The sequence below is a fragment of the Phyllobates terribilis genome, unplaced genomic scaffold (genome assembly GCF_046119375.1).
Source record: "Phyllobates terribilis strain yellow unplaced genomic scaffold, ASM4611937v1 Scaffold_1__5_contigs__length_1240528914, whole genome shotgun sequence".
Taxonomy (NCBI): Eukaryota; Metazoa; Chordata; class Amphibia; order Anura; family Dendrobatidae; genus Phyllobates; species Phyllobates terribilis.
Genome location: NW_027362761.1, coordinates 296,986,445 through 297,008,569, shown reverse-complemented (window position 1 = coordinate 297,008,569; position 22,125 = coordinate 296,986,445). Strand labels below are relative to the sequence as shown.

Here is a 22,125-nt window from a genome sequence, read left to right as displayed (position 1 = left end):
GCATATCTCACAACTTTGCAGCCCTGACAGGGTAATTTTCCTCCTATTGAAGCCCTTAGATTGCCCTTTCATTGGCCCCATAAAGTATGATACCCACACAGTGAATTCCTCCACACGTATAGTATGATGTCCCTACTGTACCCCCCAATTCCCCTAGCAAAGTATGGTGACCCCAACACAGTGTGCAACATCGCCTCTCATCACGTGGTGTGGAAATGTAGAGCTTTGAGCAACCCCTTTTTAATCATTTTTTGATGACCTGATCGGCTCATGAACAAATAGAATGGGTCAATAAAGTGAATTGGTCGTAGCCATTTGTGAACACAAACTGTACATGGAAAGAAGATAAATCTTACGTTTTGGGTTTTCTTTGAGGCTACTACTGTTTCCAGTGCTGGGACCTCCGGACATTTCATTACCCTTTCTAATTCTTCTCACTATGTACATATCCAGTCACATTGTAAAGTGTATCGGATCATGCACCTGAAGAAGACACCAGCTCAGAGTGGAAACATATTTCTATTAATAAATATACTTTAAATGAAACCTCTGCAATTTAAATGGCTTGTATCCATGCGGGACATATAAGGAAGGATGTGTTTATTTTTGGGGGGTTTTTTTGCTTCAAAAATAATTTCCAATCCATGTGAGAGTAGATAAAATTATTCTACATGCATTACATATTTTCTAAGATTTTTTTTTTGTTTTCTTGGGTTTATTTACTATATTTATATAAAAAAATAAAAACCTAACTAATCATTTTTCTTCAGCTAACATTCATGACCTTATATCAGTAACTCTATTCACATGAACTGGGAAATGTATGTAAAAGGTACTGCTTCTGACTTATGCTAATATTATCTCCATGCTCTGACAGAATCTACTTACAATCCCATTACTCATAGCATGTAGGACAAATGTAGTAACCACAATTCTTCTTAATGTGTCATTTCTGATCCATCAGGTACAACACAAAGGCTCTAGAATTATTAGTCTTTACTCGCTCTAGCTCTAAATCCTGTGCACTGTGGATTTAATTATTCTTCAGTGAATGCCTAATGTACTTGATTTAGGTAGGCCAGCGCACAGAGTGTAATAATAAAGTCTATTTATGCAGGAGGTTTTTTTATATTGATTTCTTTTTTATTAAAAGGAGTGTTCCTGGTATTGAAAATCCTGAGCTGGTCTGAAGTGATCATTTCTCAACAAAGCATTGTTTAGAGCTTTTAGAGATAAAAAGTACAAAAGTACTCCCTCTCTCGGAGCTCGCTCACACTGCCATATAACACGGCCAAGTGCTATGCAATGTTTTATCTAATAGCACTCGGCCCAATGTTAAACTATGGAGCAGTACAGATCATCGATTATTTTCTCATACCGATTCGGCATGAGAAGACCATCCCAGCGTGCTACGAGTGCATCTGATAATCAGATCACACCCACCCATACAAGTCTATGGGTACAAGTAAAACACTGGACTGCACTCAGATGTAGTCTGAGTGCAGTCTGATTACTGCGGACACAGAAGGGATAAGATGGAGAAATTAAGTTCTCTTTCTTCTCACCTTTTCGCATGAGAGAGAATTGGATCACACTAAGGTGACACTCGGATCAACCTCTGACAGTTTGATCGGAGTGACATTAGTAGAATCTGCCCGATTCTCTCGACTCGAAGGCTGTGTGACCCCAGCTTTAGAGAGACCATGGCATTCATTAGATTATGGTTGATCACAACTACACAAACTGGGTACAGGGAAAAGGAATGGTGGTCATCATTGCCTATGAAGATTCAGTATACATGATATTCACACCATAATTACTGCTGTGGGGAAGCATTTCTTTGTCAACCTTAGAGCAGAAGGTAAATGAACATGCAGGTGGACCAAAGTTTTGTTTGTTTTTTTTCTTTTCAAAAGCTAGAAAAATGCCTAAAGGATAAGCCATCAATTTTATGATTCCAGAAAACTCCTTTAACACTGAATGTTATGGCACAACTTTCTGCACCACCACCTCTATTCAGCTGTTTGAAGGGGATGTGGCACTCTCCCAGGGGTTGTGGCCTCTTTGTTGCATATGTAAGCTGTCTACCTAGTAGTTGTTCTAGGTATTGCGACATTGTCCCATTAATTTCAATATAGAAAACCCAGCACGTTATATCCTAAAAATGTTAAAAATCACGCAGAGCACATAGCATATTTAGAGAGACCACAGCTGAAGAACTCACAATCTTAACGGTTTTAAACCGCTTCTTATTGTGCAGGTACCAGCTACTCCGTCCTACATATTTCATATAAAGGGCATTGCAAACAATGAACCAACCACAGCACTTAAGCGCCACTTTCTCTTCAAACAACTGAACGAAAGGGGTGCTGAGAGATTGAAGCCCACCAATCTGATATACTAGGGATAGACCATTAATGCTGTGATCCTAGAAGCCCTTTAAAGTTTGAAATCAATGTATTTTACTTTCTGTGAATTTATCACTGTAAATTAACCAATTCTGTTTTGCTATGCTGAAGAAATGCAGTATGTCCACTAGATCACGGCAATGGCTTTAAGAACATCAATGGTAACCTTCATGCTGAATTAATCTGAAAATAGGTCTCTGCAACGTGCTGTTAATTTTTTAGAAAGTAGTCCAGACATTGAGTAATTAAAGGGCTGCCCTCAGAATAAGGAATAAGTGCTAGTTTTAATGTGAAGGTTTTAATGATGTAATTGCATTGTCTAATTAAAGCAGCAACATTTTTTTTTTTTTTTATTTCATGTGAAATACGAAAGACCGAATTATGCTTTATTTCCCAATGGTTGATCTGGGTGTTTTTTTCGTGTTTTTTTTTTTTCCCATCAGAATGAATGAATTGGGTATTTATCCTAAAGAGAAAAAAGTATATTTTGGACAGTTGCTGGGCATGTGTGACCAGATCAGTTTTCCTCTTGGTGAGTATTAATATAGATTTCCTTCATTAAACTTGAAGGGGTTCTCTGATGCTTTTAATTGTTTATTTACTTTTTATTTTTTTAAAGGTATAATTTTTTTTAATATAACAAATGTAAGCCTACTTTCCTTTGGTCACCCTCGTGGATCCAGTGCAGGCTGCTCTGGAGGTCTACCCTGGCTTCGGGAGCCATGTCTGTGCCCCCAACAGAACTTGGCTGCGTGGGTCAGGTGACTAGACGAGGGTGTTGTCGGATGTTCTTCTAGTCTAGGGTGGCAAAAAAAAAATGCACAGTTGGACAACCCCTTTAACACTCAAACGTTGAATTTCCTTTTAATTTTTACACGACCTTTCAAACCTGAATATTTTACAACGTCTAATAAATCCATTCCTTACACATTTACAGCACCTTTTTATATATATATCCAAATAATTACAACCACCTAGCTGGGACATACTCCATGCTGTTAGAATTTGGTTGTGATGTTAAGGGAATGTGCACATGACTTTTTTTTTCAGGCGAGTCTGCTCCGGAACCCGCCTAACAAAGCGCTAAGAAAACAAAAGAATGAACATATCCACACTTGCCGTTAATATGTTCCACCCCCTTTGATCTTATTTTTAACCCCTTCAGCTGTCCAAAGCAATAAAATGGCTAAAAGTTATCTGCCCATTTTTCTGGCGCCTTCCAAGCTTCTCTCACTATTTATACATGTGTACAATTAAAGAAAGGTGGAAAAAGGCCGCAGCAAATCTACCACAAAAAAAATAACCTCAGAAAAGATGTATGTTTCAGGAAGATCACTGCTGGCATTTTCCTGAGGCGTCTTCTGCTTAAAAAACTAAGCGGGTACGTCAACATATAAAACCTCCTTTCTTCTAGTACTCTACATTTTCTTTATTGCCCTTTCATGCTTATTTATATTTCCAGTTTCCAAAAAAAAATATTACATTAAAAATGTGCAGCTGATATTGCTAGAAGTATCTCCTTCCTGAAGAATTCCAGTGTAAATGTAGCCTTCTGATTTTGGTGTATGTATTAGTAATTTCTCTTGCTATTTCTATGACAGGACAAGCAGGCTATCCTGTATATAAATATGTTCCCTATGGACCTGTCAACGAAGTTCTACCTTACCTGTCTAGGAGAGCTCAAGAGAACCGAGGCATCATGAAAGGAGCCACTAGAGAGCGGGAGCTTCTCTTGAGGGAGTTCATAAGACGTCTGCTGACTGCCAACCTTTTCTACACACCCAGGTTCTAGATGGACCTCTCGACCTGAGGTGCAACTCACAAACCTGACATATATGTGACATAAATTAGCTACAACCAGCAGCAAGACCAATCCGGTACCTATTGAATAGCACCTGACTGCTTGCTGTTTGTCGCTAACGTAATGCAGTTTTTGAAGTTTAGGGTTTATATATAATGTATTACATGCAGCACCATAGTGCACAATATGTAAGTGGTGTGGGGTGAGGGAACTGATAGCACTTTTTGATTTTCAGGTAGTTGATTTATAATGAAATAACTGTCTCATGAGCTGACACTTGTGAGATGTCATGCCTACCATTCTCGAAGATTTAATGGAAGAAAGCAATGTATGGAAATTTATAGTATGTAGCTAGAGAATGCAGACAGCAGCAGATTAGCAGCCATGGAAAGTGGTTAGTGGCTTATGGTTACAACACAGTGGTGTACACACCACATGTCCTGTATATAGAACATTGTGGAAGGGATATTTTGTAGTATTTCTTCCATAAATTTTATTTCCTCTTCTGAGACCTAAGGGGTCACATATTAAGTGCATCACATACCCTGCAAACAGCAAGCATTTATACAGGGTTTAAGCCATTTAATTTCACTGTACTGTAATCCGATTGCAGCTGGAACATTATTCTTATAAAGGTTTTGGTAGGCACCGAATTCTAAAGAAGATTTAAAAATGTAGAAATTGAATATTTACAAGAAAATGATATTATGAGGAGCTTGGTTTTAAGTCTTGAAGGCAATTAATGCTATTAAAGCGAAGCTGACGTGAGATTCATGCTGCCCCAACCAAAGGCAGCATAAATCACAATCACTACGTTTTTGCAGCCATGTATGTTCGATGCTGAAACACTGAGGCATTTTAGAAAAAAACATACTTTTAAAAGCTAGCCGGAGACTTTGTCTCAGATGGCTAATCCAAAAGGCAAGTCCTCAACAGCTTTTACCTGGTACTCAGTAACTAGGCTGAGGAGTCACTCCCTATACACATATGGAGTTATGCAATAATGTAGCCTATATGCGATTCATAAATCTGCTGTCAGGTTCACTTTGTTTCTGAACATTTCAGAAACATCCACTCACCTACAACCATGTGACTCTATAGCCCTTTAAAAGATAAGCTAGTTGACCCCTTTGTCCCACAAAGTGCTTCCTCTGGCAGAATTTGTGTTTTGAAGTTGTCTTAAAGTGCATTGGGGCTGTAACTATGCACTTACAGCTCCTTAGTCTCTGCTGTATTCCAGGACTTAGAGGCACCTTCCTTGACTGATTGCTCTGGTACACTGGCCACTGACCTGTCAAATGACCTTTCAATCAGGCAGGGAAGGGTGCTGCTTGTCCAAAAATAATTCCGACTAAGGAGCTGTAAGTGCATCAGCATGCCTCAATGCACTTCCAACCTGAACTTCAAAACACAATTTCTCCGCTGAAGCAGCCCTTTGTGGATCATAAAGGAAACAACTGAACAACTGGCTTAAAGGACTACAAATTAATTTTAATGGTTGGTGGGGTGAGTTTGACAGGTTCCCTTTAAGTATTTAGTTCCACATTGTAATAAAGTCAGAAAGTTCCTTTTAACGCTTTAAATTGAAGACCTTAAGATGATTAGAGATTGATGGAGGACAATTTGGTGTTAAAGCCATTCTCTCCATACATAAATCAAAAATGTTCATTGATGTTAGTTAGGGCCAAAATTCAAAAAGTCAGTCCCACAATATGCATACATTTTAGAATTAGTAAACTGATGATTGAATCCCTGTTAAAATTAAAATCCCTTAGACTTTTCTAGCAAAGCAACTAGATCTAAAAAAAAAATCAGATTCTAATGTGTGCTCTGTGGAGGCTGTGTTGTCATGTATGACCCATTAACATAAATTGGAGATAAAGAAATGCTGTGTTTCCATTTGACTTTAAAGTGATTGTTGCCAGCTCTCTGTTCGACCCAAAAACCCATTAGTAATGGTCTAACCAATCTAGTTGTTATGCCATAAGGGTTTTATGGTGGAAAAATAGTTTAACATCAAAGTTTCCCAGTACACAAGTGTTCAGGAATTTATGATGGTAAAAGTGCTAGCAAACATGGCTAGATTATTCTGTTTTAGGTCAAAAAGTAAATCTGAAATAGAGATTAAAAAAAAAGTTGGGGGTAAACCTGCAGGTGATGGGATTCAGTATATTGTGATATTTATATGTTCCGCATAGTCCATTGGAAAGATGATACTGCTTTCTAGCTAGGACACAGGCCTTTGCTGTTGTTACAGACCTGTTACAAGTAATAATCTCATTGGGTTTTATTGGATGTTACAAAATGTCTTGCTGCAATGATACGAATTCCCTTAAGTGTTCTTAAATTAACTTTCTATTGGATTTCAAGGTACAAGTCTCTGTGTATTCCAATTTGAGTGTCTGTCAACATTGGTGATAACCATAAACTTGTATAGAAGCAGTGGTAATTTTGAATACTATATATGTAAGTTAGAGAGCTTTTTATTTTATTATATCTATTAGATCATATGTAAGCATAAAGCACCTTAGAGATTGTGTGTTTCTACAGATTTGTATGTCTTGTCTGTTTCAAGTAAGTAAGGGGGTCTTCACATTATTACCACCTTCGTCTATATCGTTTGATGTGACGTATCGGTGCATGCACTCCTTCATTCTACAGGGCGCAAGAAGGGGCCTCATTCTTGGCAACAGCCCCAATATGGGTCAAGGTATAGAGTCTACACTTGTTACTAGCCATGTTACCAGATCAAGCAGATTCTGAGTCCATAAATGTACTAAATTTGATTATGGGGAAATGTGAGCCCTATAGGACACATGGACTGATGTCAGTGATGACCTACTGTATACAGCACTGCTGAACATGTTTATGCTACATTAGCAACATATAAATATATTGGAAACACTGGTTCCTTTTAGAACTACGAATAATCATGCTGCTCTCCTCAGCTGCCTAGGATATTATTACTGCAAAGAGACAATACAAAGAGTATTACGGTACATCACTACTCTGGGAAGACTGGAATTCCAGGTCTCTCTTCATTAAAGGGCTTCTCATATGAGTCATCAGGAGCACAGTGCTTCTCTGCCTGATTGTTTTTTGATTACTGGGGGCAGTGCGCCCCTGAAGATTGAAAGCTCTGATATGGTTGCTACGTTTACTATGTGCTCTTCCGGACTGCAAGCAGGGAGAATGGATTTGGCTAGATCCAGTGATCCAGCCAACTTCAGAGTGGCAGTAGCAAGCTCTGAAGCATAGAGCCTGTAAGCGTCACGTGCTCCTTCCCTAGGTAACCTGCCACTCTGAGACCGCTTTGTAGCCAATAACCTGTATAGCTATACACTAAAAAAAAAAAAAAAAAAAATGCTTCCTTTTTTTTGTAGCTCAGAGAGAATTTTTAGTAAGTGGTAAATTTGAAAAGCTACTTGATTTTACAAGCCATATAAAATCAAAATCGCCACTGGCGCTTATCAAATCCACCCACAAATCACCCGCTGCAATGTAACACTCCCAACCACCTTGGAATAAATGATTATAATCTGTAAATTAACACGCTACTTGCGCATAATGATAAAAGTGGAACATGTATTATAACACCCACATAGATAGCCCTGTGTATCCAAGTATTCTAGACCTCATGGGATCAATAAACTAAAAACACATAGTAGATATGGACTCCTATACACCGACATGGGTCCACTTTTATTGTTCAGAGGCTGTAAGGCTTGGTTTGCAAACAGTCCTATAACTCCAGTAAATCCAAAATGATGCTATGAGACCTTCAGTAGAGCACCGGCCAGTGGCTACTACCAAAAAACCCATCTCCATTTTTTTTATGCAGGTTTTTGAGTTAGTCAGGAATGGATTGGAAAGGAAATGTACAGTAAAAACCGTATCAAAAACTATAAGCTTGTCTCCAGCCTAATGCTGTGGTTTTTCACTTTTTTTTTTGTAGCTGTCCGGACCTGTTGTGCTTTTTGTTTTGTTTTTTTATCTTTAATTGGCTAATTACAGATCTTAATCAGTTACTTTGCGGTAATATAATCATTACTATCAGTAATATTAAATAAAATATTCAATAGGTGCCATTTTAAATATTTTAGGCGATTAAGACCGTCATTGTTCACACCAGTCATGATGAGGGGGAGTGCTGGAGTCAGGCTTACGTGCCTCGTCATGAATCTGGAGCGTGTGCCTTCTTCTGCCACCCCAGAAACCTCTCTAGTCATGTACTGGAGTGAATTTCTGGCGTTTGGGAATGCCACAGATCGTCATTAGTGATGAGTGCAAGTGCTCGTTACTAGAGTTTGCCTAGGGTGATCGGGTATCGCGGGTGGTCGAGTGACATGCTAGACAGGCACAAAACATGCGGGATTGCCTGTCTAACAGCTTCTAAACATTCGGACTCAGGGACTCGAACATGTCACTCTAGCACCCGCGATACTTGCACTCATCACTAATTGTCATGAATTAGACGAGCTGTGGCATCATGCCCCTGTCCCGCCATGGCTCTGCCCATTTTGTCCGAGCTGGGAGAAACTGGTGTGAAAACACCAAAACACACAATTTTGGTGCAACTCTGAGTTGTTACAAAATTTTGCAGCTTCTCGAAGCTCTGATATCAGAATTCTGTCCTAAGAAGCTTTGATGAATCTGGCCCTATTGCTCATGCAGTGTCTGCAGAAAAAGGTCTTCTATCCAGCTTCATAGTAAGCACTGAGAAATAAGACCAGATGACCATTCTCATATTTGGAAGACACTTGGGATGGGCTGCGAAGCAGATATCTGGATTTTGATATGAAAAAGATGACTGCAAAGTTTTATCCTTTAGGTGTTTTAAACCAAAAAAATTTCCTTAAATGTAATTTTTGCAATGCGTTCAAAACAATTTGCTTTCCATAGGAAAGGTCTGTGCAGATAAGTTCAAGCATGCAAAGGTAATATAGCAGTGACATGGAAGTTCTGCTGTATACAGTAAGCAGACACAAACCACCTAGACATATTGGAGACAGCTATTTGTCGTACTGAACTCCACAATGGAGGAGATCATCCTCAAACAGGACAGGCACTACATGATTTCTTATATAATATTCTGTGCCTAATGGAGACGAAGACCTCTGTCCAGTAGGTAATAGGGCTTATAAAACCTATTGTTACTGCTGTGTTAAAAACACTGTATATCTTCCATGACTGATTTGGCATTTTGTGTCCAATGTCTAAATTATACTCATTATTGTGTAATTCTGTTGTTCTGTTCCATAGAGAAGATTCTACTGCAATGATGTAATGGCAAAGAGTTTATTTTATATATAAATGTAATGCTTTGATCTTTAATTAAAAAAATAAAAACTTTGACTTAAGTGCCCTGTTTTGATAAAAAGTATCTGCGTGAGCAGATCGTGTGATGCCTTAGATTCTGTCTCAAAGGAAATATGTAATCAGAAAATTTATTTTCTGTTTAAATCAGATTTTTATGTTGAACGTACTGTTGAAATGTTGATTTTTCTTTTTTCCATAAATATTTAAAAAACTGAACAAACTGGCCTCTAAGCCTACTATTAGGCTCATGCTTCCTGTTCTGCACAGATGACTTTTCAGCAGTAAGCGCATTCTCATTACCGGCAAGGTTAGCACAATGGGTTGATAACACCTCTATATACAGTAGATAACACAGGATCCACCATTCACAATGGGTAATGATCACAGCTCACCTCTTCCCCTTCCCTTCGCAATGACATTTGACCATATCCTAGCATGCCTAGAAGTCTCTCCTGTAGAAGACAGTAAGTCACAGTAAGTGTATTACTGCCTAAGTCTATGTGGTTTCCTGTACAGTACAGAAAGTATGGGGGAAATTTATCTTGTTTTTAGAATTGGAAATTTTGTTTCAAGACTTCTTGCTATTTCACGCCTGTCTTGCTACAATTGGTAAGTGGTTAGCTAAGAAAAGACAAATTAAGCCAGATTTGTGAATTGATTGTTTAAAAGTTCGCACACTCACTCTAATATTGACATGATGGAAAAATGAAAAATCTGTTAAAAATACAACAAAAATTAACCAACAAACCAACATCATGCGCCACTTTGATAATTTTGAATGATGTATGTCCGTTCCCCACTGATCTGATATTCATGACCTATCCCAAGGATAGAACTACACTGAAAAGATCTGGCACTCTTTAATTAGCAAAGATAATGGTATTTAATATACCTATATTACCTTAGTACACTGTATTATATTGTGTTATAGTGTATCTGATAAAGGTCTAAATACCACTCTCTCACTAATTAGAGTACCGCATTGTTTTATTGTTGCATCCACAGGGTGAGACCCTATGCGAGAACCTAAAATTCCAGGAGTGCTGTATTTCCAAGTTTATTATCCCATGAATAGGTCATATAAAAGTAGTGGATAACCCCTTTAAACCTTTAAGGAAAGGACTCAAAATTGATGTACCTTCTATGTTTTGGGTTACTTCCCAAAAAGGACCTGATGAATACAGAGCTAGTGTCACGTAGGGACTTTGGGCAACTACCCAATCACTCAAATTAGGGGCGCCCTAGTCTATCCCTTCCCCCCGAATTCTCCTGAAGGTGGAGATGCCGGGGTCACGTACATTGCTATGCTGCTATTATAAAGGGATTTTCCCATCTCCAAGATCCTATCCCAATATGTAGTCTGTGTAATAATAATAATAATAGCAAATGTGTCCAATGAGAAGAGTAGTGTAGTTTTTCTGACTCTTTCCTCATGTGCAGGCATTGTACGACCTTAGGTATCCATGGTTACATCCACTGATATAGTGACAGCTAGTTGCTAGTGGTCGTACCCAAGGATACCTAAGATCCTTCACATGAGGAAAGAGACATGGCGAATCAGAAAAACTATAGTACATTTCTAATTGGAGATATTTGCTTTTATTATTATTACACTTACTACATATTGGGATAGGATCTTGGAGATGGGAATATCCCTTTAACCCTTAACTGTTCCCTCCCCCACCCAGGGAGGTGTGAGACCGAAGTGTATAGGATAACACTCATCCGACAGATAAGGGAAGACAGACCGGGATAAATGAAAACTGCAATCATACAAAATACACTCACCAAACAGAGTGGAACAGAGGGGAGGTATAGGGAGGTGAAATCAAATCGGAGAGGATGAGGATGAACACACAAACTCCACGCAGAAATCTCCACAACTCTCCAACCGCCTATTCCAAACACTGAACTTCACCTCCAACTCCTAACCAGGCAGTAACGATCACTAGCAATTCCCAAATACCAGTGGCGAACATATATAGCAGAGGGGAGTGGCCAACACTGAACAGCTGAAACAATCCAGGATTGAGAGCTCCAGAAGAACAACTGAACTGATTAAGCTTTGCACTGCAAACAAGTAAAAAACCTCCACTGTTTAATAAGATGGTGAAGCAGTTCTAATTAGTGCAGGAGTTCGTAAAACTAGTCACTGCGATCGTCTGGCCCCTCTGTTACAGTATCCCCATGACAGCTAGGACTTATGGCCGAGCATAGTTATATTGCTCTTACTTTCTGGAATGTTTATTGTTACTTTATGCTCTAGCAGACATACACCGAATCACATTTTCTTGTTTTAAAAAAAAAAACTGGGCAACATTGATAAACTGTTATATCTGGGGTAAGAGCGGAGCTGTTAGTGTACGCCGCAAAGATCCTCTATTTGGTGTTCCTAGAATCTCTGTTCTGCATCTCTTACTTGGACATTGCATTAGAAATGTCAGTTTCAGTGTGCTCCTTTCAGATCACTTTGATACTTGCATATATAATATGCATATAGTCATACAGTATCTTTCATGTCAGTCACACACACTGATGCAATATTAATAGAAATATGTCAGCATGTTTTCTATGTAATCCAAGAGCAGCATGATGTAGAGGCAGAGAGCCTTATTCCAGTAATGTATCGCTTACTGGACTGCTTGGTGCAGTTTTGATGGAATCCCTGTTTTCTCTGCTATAGATGTAGCAGTGATCAGAAGGCTGAGCTCTGTTTAACCTCACCCAAACCACTGATTAGCATCTTCCTGTGTACACTGTACATTGTCAGCAAGCTGTCAATCAGTGGTGGGGGTTACACTTATTGGCCTGACCGACCTGTACAAGAGACCCAGTCAGGCAGTGATACAGCACAAATCTTTATAAGTGACATATCTCTGGAATTGGGGTCTCTCTCCCTATATTATGCTGCTTTCAGATTAAATTGCATACGCTTGTTAATAGATTTCCTTTAATCTGTTAATTTAAAATTGCAAATTTGTAGTTTGATTTGATTCTGAATTTTAGTGTACATACTGTATCGCATGTAGCCATTTATATACTAATGTAACCATACAATCTTAATTTAAGAGGTGAAATTAAAGACATGTCAATCAGATTTGACACAAACGATAACTCCTTACCGCTGAAACTTTTTTCACCTTTCTGATCAGGCCAATTTTTTTTTCAATCTGACCTGATACTTTGGGGTAATAACTCTGCTTTTCCTGCATATCCCGGTGATAGAGATTTTGTTTGGATTTTCATGATGTATTGCACTTATAGTTGTAAATTTAAGTCCATACAATTTGCATTACAATTCATGAAATATCTAAAATATGATAGTTAGAAAAATTGAATTTTTCTAACTTTGAAATTTGATGGCCTTAAATCAATCATACAACAAAATAATTAATAAAAAAAACATTTACCATATGTCTACTTTATGACATCATTCTTTTACAAGGATGTTAGACCTTTTTAATTTTCTTCCAATGAAATTTACAAAGCCTGTTTTTTTTTAGTGACATGATTTTGAGGAGACTATGTTGGAAAACCCACGAACAAGACCCCTTTTTAAAAACTGAAACCAAAAAATTCAAAACTGCATTCACAAAGTTTAAACCTTCAGGATCCTAGAAATTAATGCAATGAGTAAGGAAAGAATGGGGGGAAAAATATATACAGTACAGACCAAAAGTTTGGACACACCTTATTTAAAGCTTTTTCTGTATTTTCATGCCTTCAGTGTGAATTTGAAAATTGTACAGTCATGAAAACTATGAATTAACACATGTGGAATTATATACTTAACAAAAAAGTGTGAAACAATTGAAAATATGTCTTATATTCTTGGTTCTTCAAAGTAGCCACCTTTTGCTTTGATGACTGCTTTGCACACTCTTTGCATTCTCTTGTTGAGCTTCAAGAGGTAGTCACCGGAAATGGTTTTCACTTCACAGATGTGCCCTGTCAGGTTTAATAAGTGGGATTTCTTGCCTTATCAATGGGGTTGGGACAATCAGTTGTGTTGTGCAGAAGTCAGGTGGATACACTGCTGATAGTCCTACTGAATAGACTGTTAGCTGCTTTTTTCTTGCCATAATACAAATTCTAAGTAAAGAAAAACGAGTGGCCATCATTACTTCAAGAAATGAAGGTCAGTTAGTCCGAAAAATTGGGCAAATTTTGAAAGTGTCCCCAAGTGCAGTTGCAAAAACCATCAAGCTCTACAAAGAAACTGGCTCACATGAGGACCGCCCTAGGAAAGGAAGACCAAGAGTCACCTCTGCTTCAGAGGAGGTTTATCCGTGTCACCAGCCTCAGAAATCTCAGGTTAACAGCAGCTCAGATTAGAGACCAGGTCAATGCCACAGAGTTCTAGCAGTAGACACATCTCTACAACAACTGTTAAGAGGAGACTCTGTGCAGCAGGCCTTCATGGTAAAATAGCTGCTAGGAAACCACTGCTAAGGACAGGCAACAAGCAGAAGAGACTTGTTTGGGCTAAAGAACACGAGGAATGGACATTAGACCTGTGGAAATCTGTGCTTTGGTCTGATGAGTCCAAATTTGAGATCTTTGGTTCCAACCAACGTGTCTTTGCGCGACGCAGAAAAGGTTCCCACCGTGAAGCATGGAGGAGGAGGTGTGATGGTGTGGGGGTGCTTTGCTGGTGACACTGTTGGGGATTTATTCAAAATTGAAGGCATACTGAACCAGCATGGCTACCACAGCATCTTGCAGCGGCATGCTATTCCATCCGGTTTGCGTTTAGTTGGACCATCATTTATTTTTCAACAGGACAATGACCCCAAACACACCTCCAGGCTGTGTAAGGGCTATTTGACCAAGAAGTAAAGTGATGGGGTGCTACACCAGATGACCTGGCCTCCAGTCACCAGACCTGAACCCAATCGAGATGGTTTGGGGTGAGCTGGACCGCAGAGTGAAGGCAAAAGGGCCAACAAGTGCTAAGCATCTCTGGGAACTCCTTCAAGATTGTTGGAAGACCATTTCCGGTGACTACCTCTTGAAGCTCATCAAGAGAATGCCAAGAGTGTGTAAAGCAGTCTTCAAAGCAAAAGGTGGCTACTTTGAAGAAAATAGAATATAAGACATATTTTCAGTTGTTTCACACTTTTTTGTTAAGTATATAATTCCACATGTGTTAATTCATAGTTTTGATGCATTCAGTGTGAATGTACAATTTTCATAGTCATGAAAATTGTACAATTTTCATTGTCATGAAAATACAGAAAAATCTTTAAATGAGAAGGTGTGTCCAAACTTTTGGTCTGTACTGTATTTTTTTTTTGTTGTTTATTTTTTACTAAAATGCAAAATTCATTTTCACAAATGCAAAAGAGGAAAATGGCTTTGGACTACACCAGTACCACACGTTGGAACTGTTTGGGCACATGGCAAGGCTCAGAAGGGAAGGAGGAGGGATGCAATGAGCATCTTGAACCCACAAGTGCTTCACAGAAATTTGAAATATTGGGCAGTGAAAATGAAATATTACATTTTTTTCCATGAAAATGTTGGTTTAGCCCCAGATTTCTCATTTTCACGGGTAATAATGGACCCACAATTTGTTGTGCAATTTCTGAGCATACCAATACCCCACATGTGGTCGGAAACTACTGTTTGGTTACATGGCAGGGCTCTGAAGGGAAGGAGCCCAATTTTTGCTGGACTAGATTGTGGATGCCATTTCAAATTTAGAGAGCCCTTCAGATGCCAAAACTAAAGAAACTCTGCACATGTGACACCATTTTGGAAAGTATACCCCTCATGGAATTCATCTTTGGGTGTACTGAGAATTTTCAGACTAAAGGTGCTTCACAGAATTTTATAACATTGGGCTTTGATAATGAAAAATAAATATTTTTTTCTCCAGTAACCCCTTCATGACTTTGGATTTTCCGTTCTTGCACTATATATAGGATTTTTTTTTTTTTTTAAGTGGTGAAAAAAGTTTCGCTTAAGTAGCCATTTTCCGAGACCCGTAGCATTTTCATTTTTTTGGGATCTGGGGTGGGTGATGGCCTATTTTATGCACCCCGAGCTGATGTTTTTATTGATACCATTTTGTGGTAGATACAATGTTTTGATCGCCTCTTACTGCATTTTACCGCAATGTTGCATCGACCAAAAACGTAATTCTGGGATTTTTTTTTTTCGGATTAATTTATTTTATATTTTGATAGACCAGACTTTTACTCAGCACTGCTATGTATAGCAGAAATTACTATCCTATGAACGCTGGCCATGAGTCGGCGTTCACAGGATTGTAATGACAGGTACGGGACTCATCAACAGACCCCCGGCTGTCATTACTCAACTCATCAGCGCCCTGCAATCACTTGACAGGCGGGATGAATGACTCGCTTCTGGCCGGCACGAGTTAAATCCTGCGGTCAGAGATGGACAGAGGGATCTAACTGGTTAACAGCTGCGAACGGATCATCATGTGTGGGGAAAGATGTGGACTCTGCGTGCGAGCCCACATCAAAGTCAGTAAAGACGGCAATGCGTTTCAAATGCTCTCGTGCTCTTTTTCAACGCTTTAAAGAAAATAACGCTGGTGCGCATTTGAAACGCCTTGCTCTGTAGATCACAATATAGATTTTTGCAATAAGCTTTTAATGTTGTACTAATCTTTTGGATTTTATGAAGCTGGAATTTTTCTCATGTTCCTGGATCTCCACGTGGAGCACACGTTTTCCCTGCTTCTGCACGCTGAGAGCCGCTTATGGGTGAGCTGGTTACATTCTTCTTGCAAACATTTTTAAGCCAAAACCAGGAGTGGAACAATCAGAGAAAAAGTATAATATAACCCACTTTTGCATTTTGTTTTGGCTTCCAAATACTGACGTAAAAAATTCACCAAATGCTCAGTGTGCACATGGCCTGAATGCTAGGTTGAAATTTATCATGTGGTCTACGCTGAGCACTTACCTTGAGGTTTCCAGCTAAGGCTACATTTTCATCATGGCTATTAGGTGAGTTTTTGATGCTGCAGAATTTCTGCACCTATTACATAAATTAGGTTGCTCAAATTTTTTTCATTGGATTTTTGAGTGCATTTTTTTTACATACCAAAAAGACAAAAGTATAGTGTAAAAAATGTATGTCATGTTTTAAATAAAGGAAACCTAAAGAATTGGGAACAGTGTACAAGAGGGTGATACTCTATGGAGGGAGAGTAGGTAATTGCCTGGTAGTGCTCAACTGGTGGATTTGTGCCACGCACAGCTCATGTGACGATGTAACTGGGCCCGAGGCTGTTGTCGTGGGTGAGGTCCTCATTCTCCACGCCTGGGCACGCTACAAAAAACTGAGTCTGAGATCTCCACAGTTCCTTCTGATGCACTCAGTGCAGTACCGTCCTGTTTAACCCTTCCAGTCAGGAAACCAAACCAGCTTTTTCAAAAAGTGTCCTTTTTATACACTGCCAAACTGGTGAGCAGGGGTAACCAGTTAGTGTAACCGTTACATGTTCTCCATCTCATTCTTTACAATACACCAGCTCATTCCCCAGAGTTACAGATCACATTTTTCTCCCAGCAACAGAGACACCAAAAAAATAGGGAGACAGTTGGATTGCCTTCATCTTCCTGGATATAGAGCCACACGTGTCTCTATATTTGTCGCTAAGGCTCCTATACCCCACTTATTGCTTAGCTTTGTCCTAAGGGCAGCTCTTGGAGCCGATACTCCTATCTCAGTGCCCACAGCCAGGTGCTACCATTTTTTTTCCTATAAGTTGCCCTTTCAGCTAGCCAACACAAATTATGAACTTGTAGGCTTTCTTTGCAGGAGTCCCCACTTGCCTATAATGCTCTACTGCCTTTGTTACATCATCTTGAGCCCAGTATATTCCACCTCTGCTCCACCTGTCTTTTCACTTTCCTCACATACACGCCACAAGCTCTATCTGCCCCTGAAACTACCCAGAGATCCCCAATCCTCCTCCCTATTATGGGGCAGCCCTACAGTTATCCTTCTTTGGCTGCAGTTCTTGTTGGGGAAAAACAGGGTAATTATTAAATACAATGCAGTAAAATACGTGTCCATACATTTAAACCACAGGAATTGTCAGAAGAGTGTAACGCCATTCTCACCACCCTCATAAAGACATGAAAGAAGAAACGGCTGCTGCTAATCCCGTGGCTGGCAGAAGAGGTCCTCCAGGAGATATTGGATCTAAAAGGATAAAACACATTGAAGGGCTGAATAAAGGAAATCTTCAACAGTAGAATTAAAAGGTTTCTAATTCACAGTGAATAAAAAACCTTATATTAATACTGTTGAAGATTTTCTTTTCATTTCTTTTTTGAGTGCGTTTTTTTTACATGCATTTTATCACATTTTTGATGCTGCATTTTTTTGTCTATCTGGTATGTCGTTTTTTATACTTCCTAGTATTTGGCTTTGACAAACCTTTAATACAGCCTTGTGCGGCTTAGATGTGTTTTTAGTGCGTTTCTGCAGTGGAAATGCACTAAAAGTGCACACTTTTTTTTACCAAAAAAAACACAAAAAATCTGTTCCAGAAGATTTCTCACTTATGTGTTCTGCCCATATGCAATCCATTTTTTTTTACTCTGCAGCTATTAATCTTTTGCAGGACCATTTACAGTTTCCCATGTTACAAAATTGTAATGTACAGTGCATTGTGAAAGTATTTGGCCCCCTTGAACTTTTCTACCTTTTGCAACATTTCTGGCTTCAAACATAAAGATATAAAATTCTAATTTTTGGGGGAAGAATCAACAACAAGAGGGACACAATTGTCAAGTGGAACGAAATTTATTGGATATTTTAAACTTTTTTTTAAAAAAAAAATAAAAACTGAAAAAAGGGGGAGTGCAATATTATTCGGCCCCTTTACTTTCAGTGCAGCAAACTCCCTCCAGAAGTTCAGTGAGGATCTCTGAATGATCCAATGTTGTCCTAAATGACTGGTAATGATACATAGAATCCACCTGTGTGTAGTCAAGTCTCTGTATAAATGCACCTGCTCTGTGATAGTCTCAGGGTTCTGTTTCAAGTGCAGAGAGCATCATGAAGACCAAGGAACACGCCAGCCAGGTCCGAGATACTGTTTTGGCGAAGTTTAAAGCCGGATTTGGATACAAAAAGATTTCCCAAGTTTTTAACATCTCAAGGAGCACTGTGCAAGTGATCATATTGAAATGGAAGGAATATTAGACCACTGCAAATCTACCAAGACCCGGCCGTCCCTCTAAACTTTCATCTCGAACAAGGAGAAGACTGATCAGAGATGCAGGCAAAAGGCCCATGATCACTCTGGATGAACTGCAGAGAGCTACAGCTGAGGTGGGAGAGCCTGTCCATAGGACAACAATCAGTCGTACACTGCTCAAATCTGGCCTTTTATGGAAGAGTGGCAAGAAGAAAGCCATTTCTCAAAGATATCCATAAAAAGTCTCGTTTGAAGTTTGCCACAAGCCACCTGGGAGACACATCAAACATGTGAAATAAGGTGCTCTGGTCAGATGAAACCAAAATCAAACTTTTTGGCCGCAATGCAAAACAATATGTTTGGCGTAAAAGCAACACAGCTCATCACCCTCAAAACACCATCCCCACTGTCAAACATGGTGGTGGCAGCATCATGGTTTGAACCGGCTTTTCTTCAGCAGGGACAGGGAAGATGGTTAAAATTGATAGGAAGATGGACGGAGCCAAATACAGGACCATTCTGGAAGAAAACCTGTTGGAGTCTGCAAAAGACCTGAGACTGGGACGGTGATTTATCTTCAAACAAGAGAATAATCCCAAACATAAAGCAAAATCTACAATGGAATGGTTCAAAAATAAACGTATCCAGGTGTTAGAATGGCCAAGTCAAAGTCCAGACCTGAATCCAATCGAGAATCTGTGGAAAAAGCTGAAAACTGCTGTTCACAAATGCACTCCATCCAACCTCCATGAGCTCGAGCTGTTTTGCAAGGAAGAATGGGCAAAAATTTCAGCCTCTCGATGTGCAAAAATGATAGACCTACCCCAAGTGACTTGCAGCTGTAATCGCAGCAAAAGGTTGCGCTACAAAGTATTAACTCAAAGGGGCCGAATAATATTGCACTCCTGACTTTTAATTTTTAATTTTTTTTTTAAAGTTTAAAATATCCAATAAATTTCGTTCCACTTCATGATTGTGTCCCACTTGGTGTTGATTCTTCCCAAAAAAATTAGAATTTTATATCTTTATGTTTGAAGCCAGAAATGTGGCAAAAGGTAGAAAAGTTCAAGGGGGCCAAATACTTTCACAATGCACTGTATCTGTAAAAATTGGATATAATACTGAAGGTCTGTATGGCATCATATATTTACTGTATGTGCCTATGCGTACTCTAACCTGGGAACGCTGCCTGTACCCTCCACTTCTACCATTTATGGGACTCCCCATCTAGAGACACCCCTGATACAGGAACTGCAGCTCTCCACAGGCTGATGAACCCCTGTCTTTTGTTAAGCTTCTGACTGGAACTTCTCTCTACATTCTATGGTGCCTTCCTACTAAAACAAACTTGATACAATAGCGACTTAATGAATAAGGCCATTGTGGCCAAAACGTCTACCTATTGTCGCCTTCACCACTGTTATTTTTCCTACATTTCATTTGTATAAATAAATTGGCACTAAAAAGCAAAACTTCCTATGAGTGTGCGATTAATTAATTCTTACGTGATTTGAGGACATTTCCAGTCCATTGCATCTGCACCTCAACTCTATTTGACAGTGTGTACGCTAATTTTCTATTTACTATGCGTACTCAAACGGTTGCTAGAAAGCTTGAATCCATACAATTGGTGTTGGAATTTGGGCATGAAGTTCCAAAGAGCACAGGTGATTGCAGTGTAAAGACGGAGTGTCCTGGGTAAAGGTAGCTACAGCAGTGCAAAAGCGGTCTGAAAGTATGGAGGATCTTGTTAAGCAACTGGTCCAGCAGCAGCAGGTCCTGCAACAAACTAACAAATTTCTGATTCAGCAGTATCAGCAGCAGATGGCTTTCTTGGCAGAAACTATCTGGGTCAGGGAGATTGCACCTCCTGCCAGCCAAAGTGACGGTACCAACAGTATGGGAGGCTTTGCATAAAATTACTCTGAAGGACGACGTCGAGGCTTTACTGACTCTTTTAGAATGTGTCAGACAAGAAAAAAGTGCCCCCAGAGCAATACCTTACTGGGGAACAACAGAAAGCGTACTATAACCTTGCTCTGCAGGATGCCAAGGAGTACAGAAAGCTGTAAGCGGAGAGTATGGCTTGTCTGGGCATAGCCCTGGCAGTCAGGCCACAATGGATGCATGTCTGAGGCTACCACAGGGACAAGCCTCCCAGGTCTCAGATGTTTGACTTGCTAGATTTGGTACAAAAAATGGCGACAGCCCGAGACCTGCCCCCTGGCACAGATGGTGAAAAGAGTGGTTATGGACCAGTTGATACACTAACTTCCTAGGTCGGTAGAAAACTTTGTTGTCCAGGGAGATCCCTAGAATGCAAGTGAGCCTTGTGGAAAGATGCCTGGCTGTGAGTCAAGTGAGTTTAAGGTTGCCTTACTGGGGTATCAAAAAGGAGACTGACACCCAAAAGAAGGCATGTAAATCCTCACTTGTGGGCCACCCAGGGGGTGTCAGAGCCGCTTCCAAGGAATCAGTCTCGTGCCATTGTCGGTTGGAGATGTCATGCCCCGGGACATAAAGCAGCCCATTGTCCTACAACCCCAGAGCCAATGGACTGCACCGTAGGCCAGCGCTGCTCAATATTTGCATATCCCACATGCAGTGCCGTAACCCACCCTGATGAGGGACCTTAGCTGTGCCAGGTATCTGTGAACGGCCTGATTGTGACTGGACTCCTATACTCTGGGAGTTTGATTACCATGGTAACGGCCACACTACCGCATGTGGCAGTCCCTGGGAAGTAGGTGGGAGTAAGGTGCATCTATGGAGATGCCAAGAATTATCCCATGATCCGGGTCAACATACGCACAGACTGTGGTTTCATGTCCCACGAAGTAAGAGTGGTCAAGGACTTATTGCATGCTGTGATTTTCGGACATGACTTTCTGTTGCTCTGGGACTTGGGGGGACTGCAGTGCCTGGTAGCTCGGGTGGCAACCAGTTTTTGGCTGAAATAACAATGTCACATGCGGTAACCAATGAATTTTTGTAATGGCTGGCAATTAACATGAGGAAATGTCCCCTGAAGCCAATATTCCTGAGCTTGAGGTGTCCAGGAAAACTTCGGGACTGCCCAACTCAGAGACTTACATTCTCCAGAGTGCCTATGTAGAGTTATCAGTGTTGAATAGTGTTCCACAGGAGCCGGGGGATGATAATTGGTTCTGATATTTTGAAATAGTGATCTGATGTATAGAGTGACCAAAGTGAGGGGCAAGGTAACAGAATAACTACTTGTACCTGGACCCTACAGACGCATAGTGTTAGATATGGCTCATTCCCATGTGTTGGGAAGGTCATCTGGGAATGGCAAAGACCCAAAAGCAGATCCTCCAGAGGTTTTACTGACCCGGGTTTTACAGGGAAATTTTGAGCGATTGTTGGTCTTGTCCTGCATGCCA

General features: G+C 40.0%; 1 protein-coding gene across 1 annotated transcript in view; it reads left to right on the top strand.

The window, feature by feature from the left end:
• PRODH (proline dehydrogenase 1) overlaps positions 1-9,569 on the top strand; it is a 159,044-nt gene extending 149,475 nt beyond the window's left edge. Inside the window, exons 13-14 of the mRNA XM_073673295.1 lie at positions 2,852-2,940; positions 4,010-9,569. Of these exons, the coding sequence (XP_073529396.1) occupies positions 2,852-2,940; positions 4,010-4,200 (280 nt within the window). The 3' untranslated portion in view covers positions 4,201-9,569. The remainder of the gene's footprint in view (positions 1-2,851; positions 2,941-4,009) is intronic.
• The last annotated feature ends 12,556 nt before the right edge of the window (positions 9,570-22,125 follow it).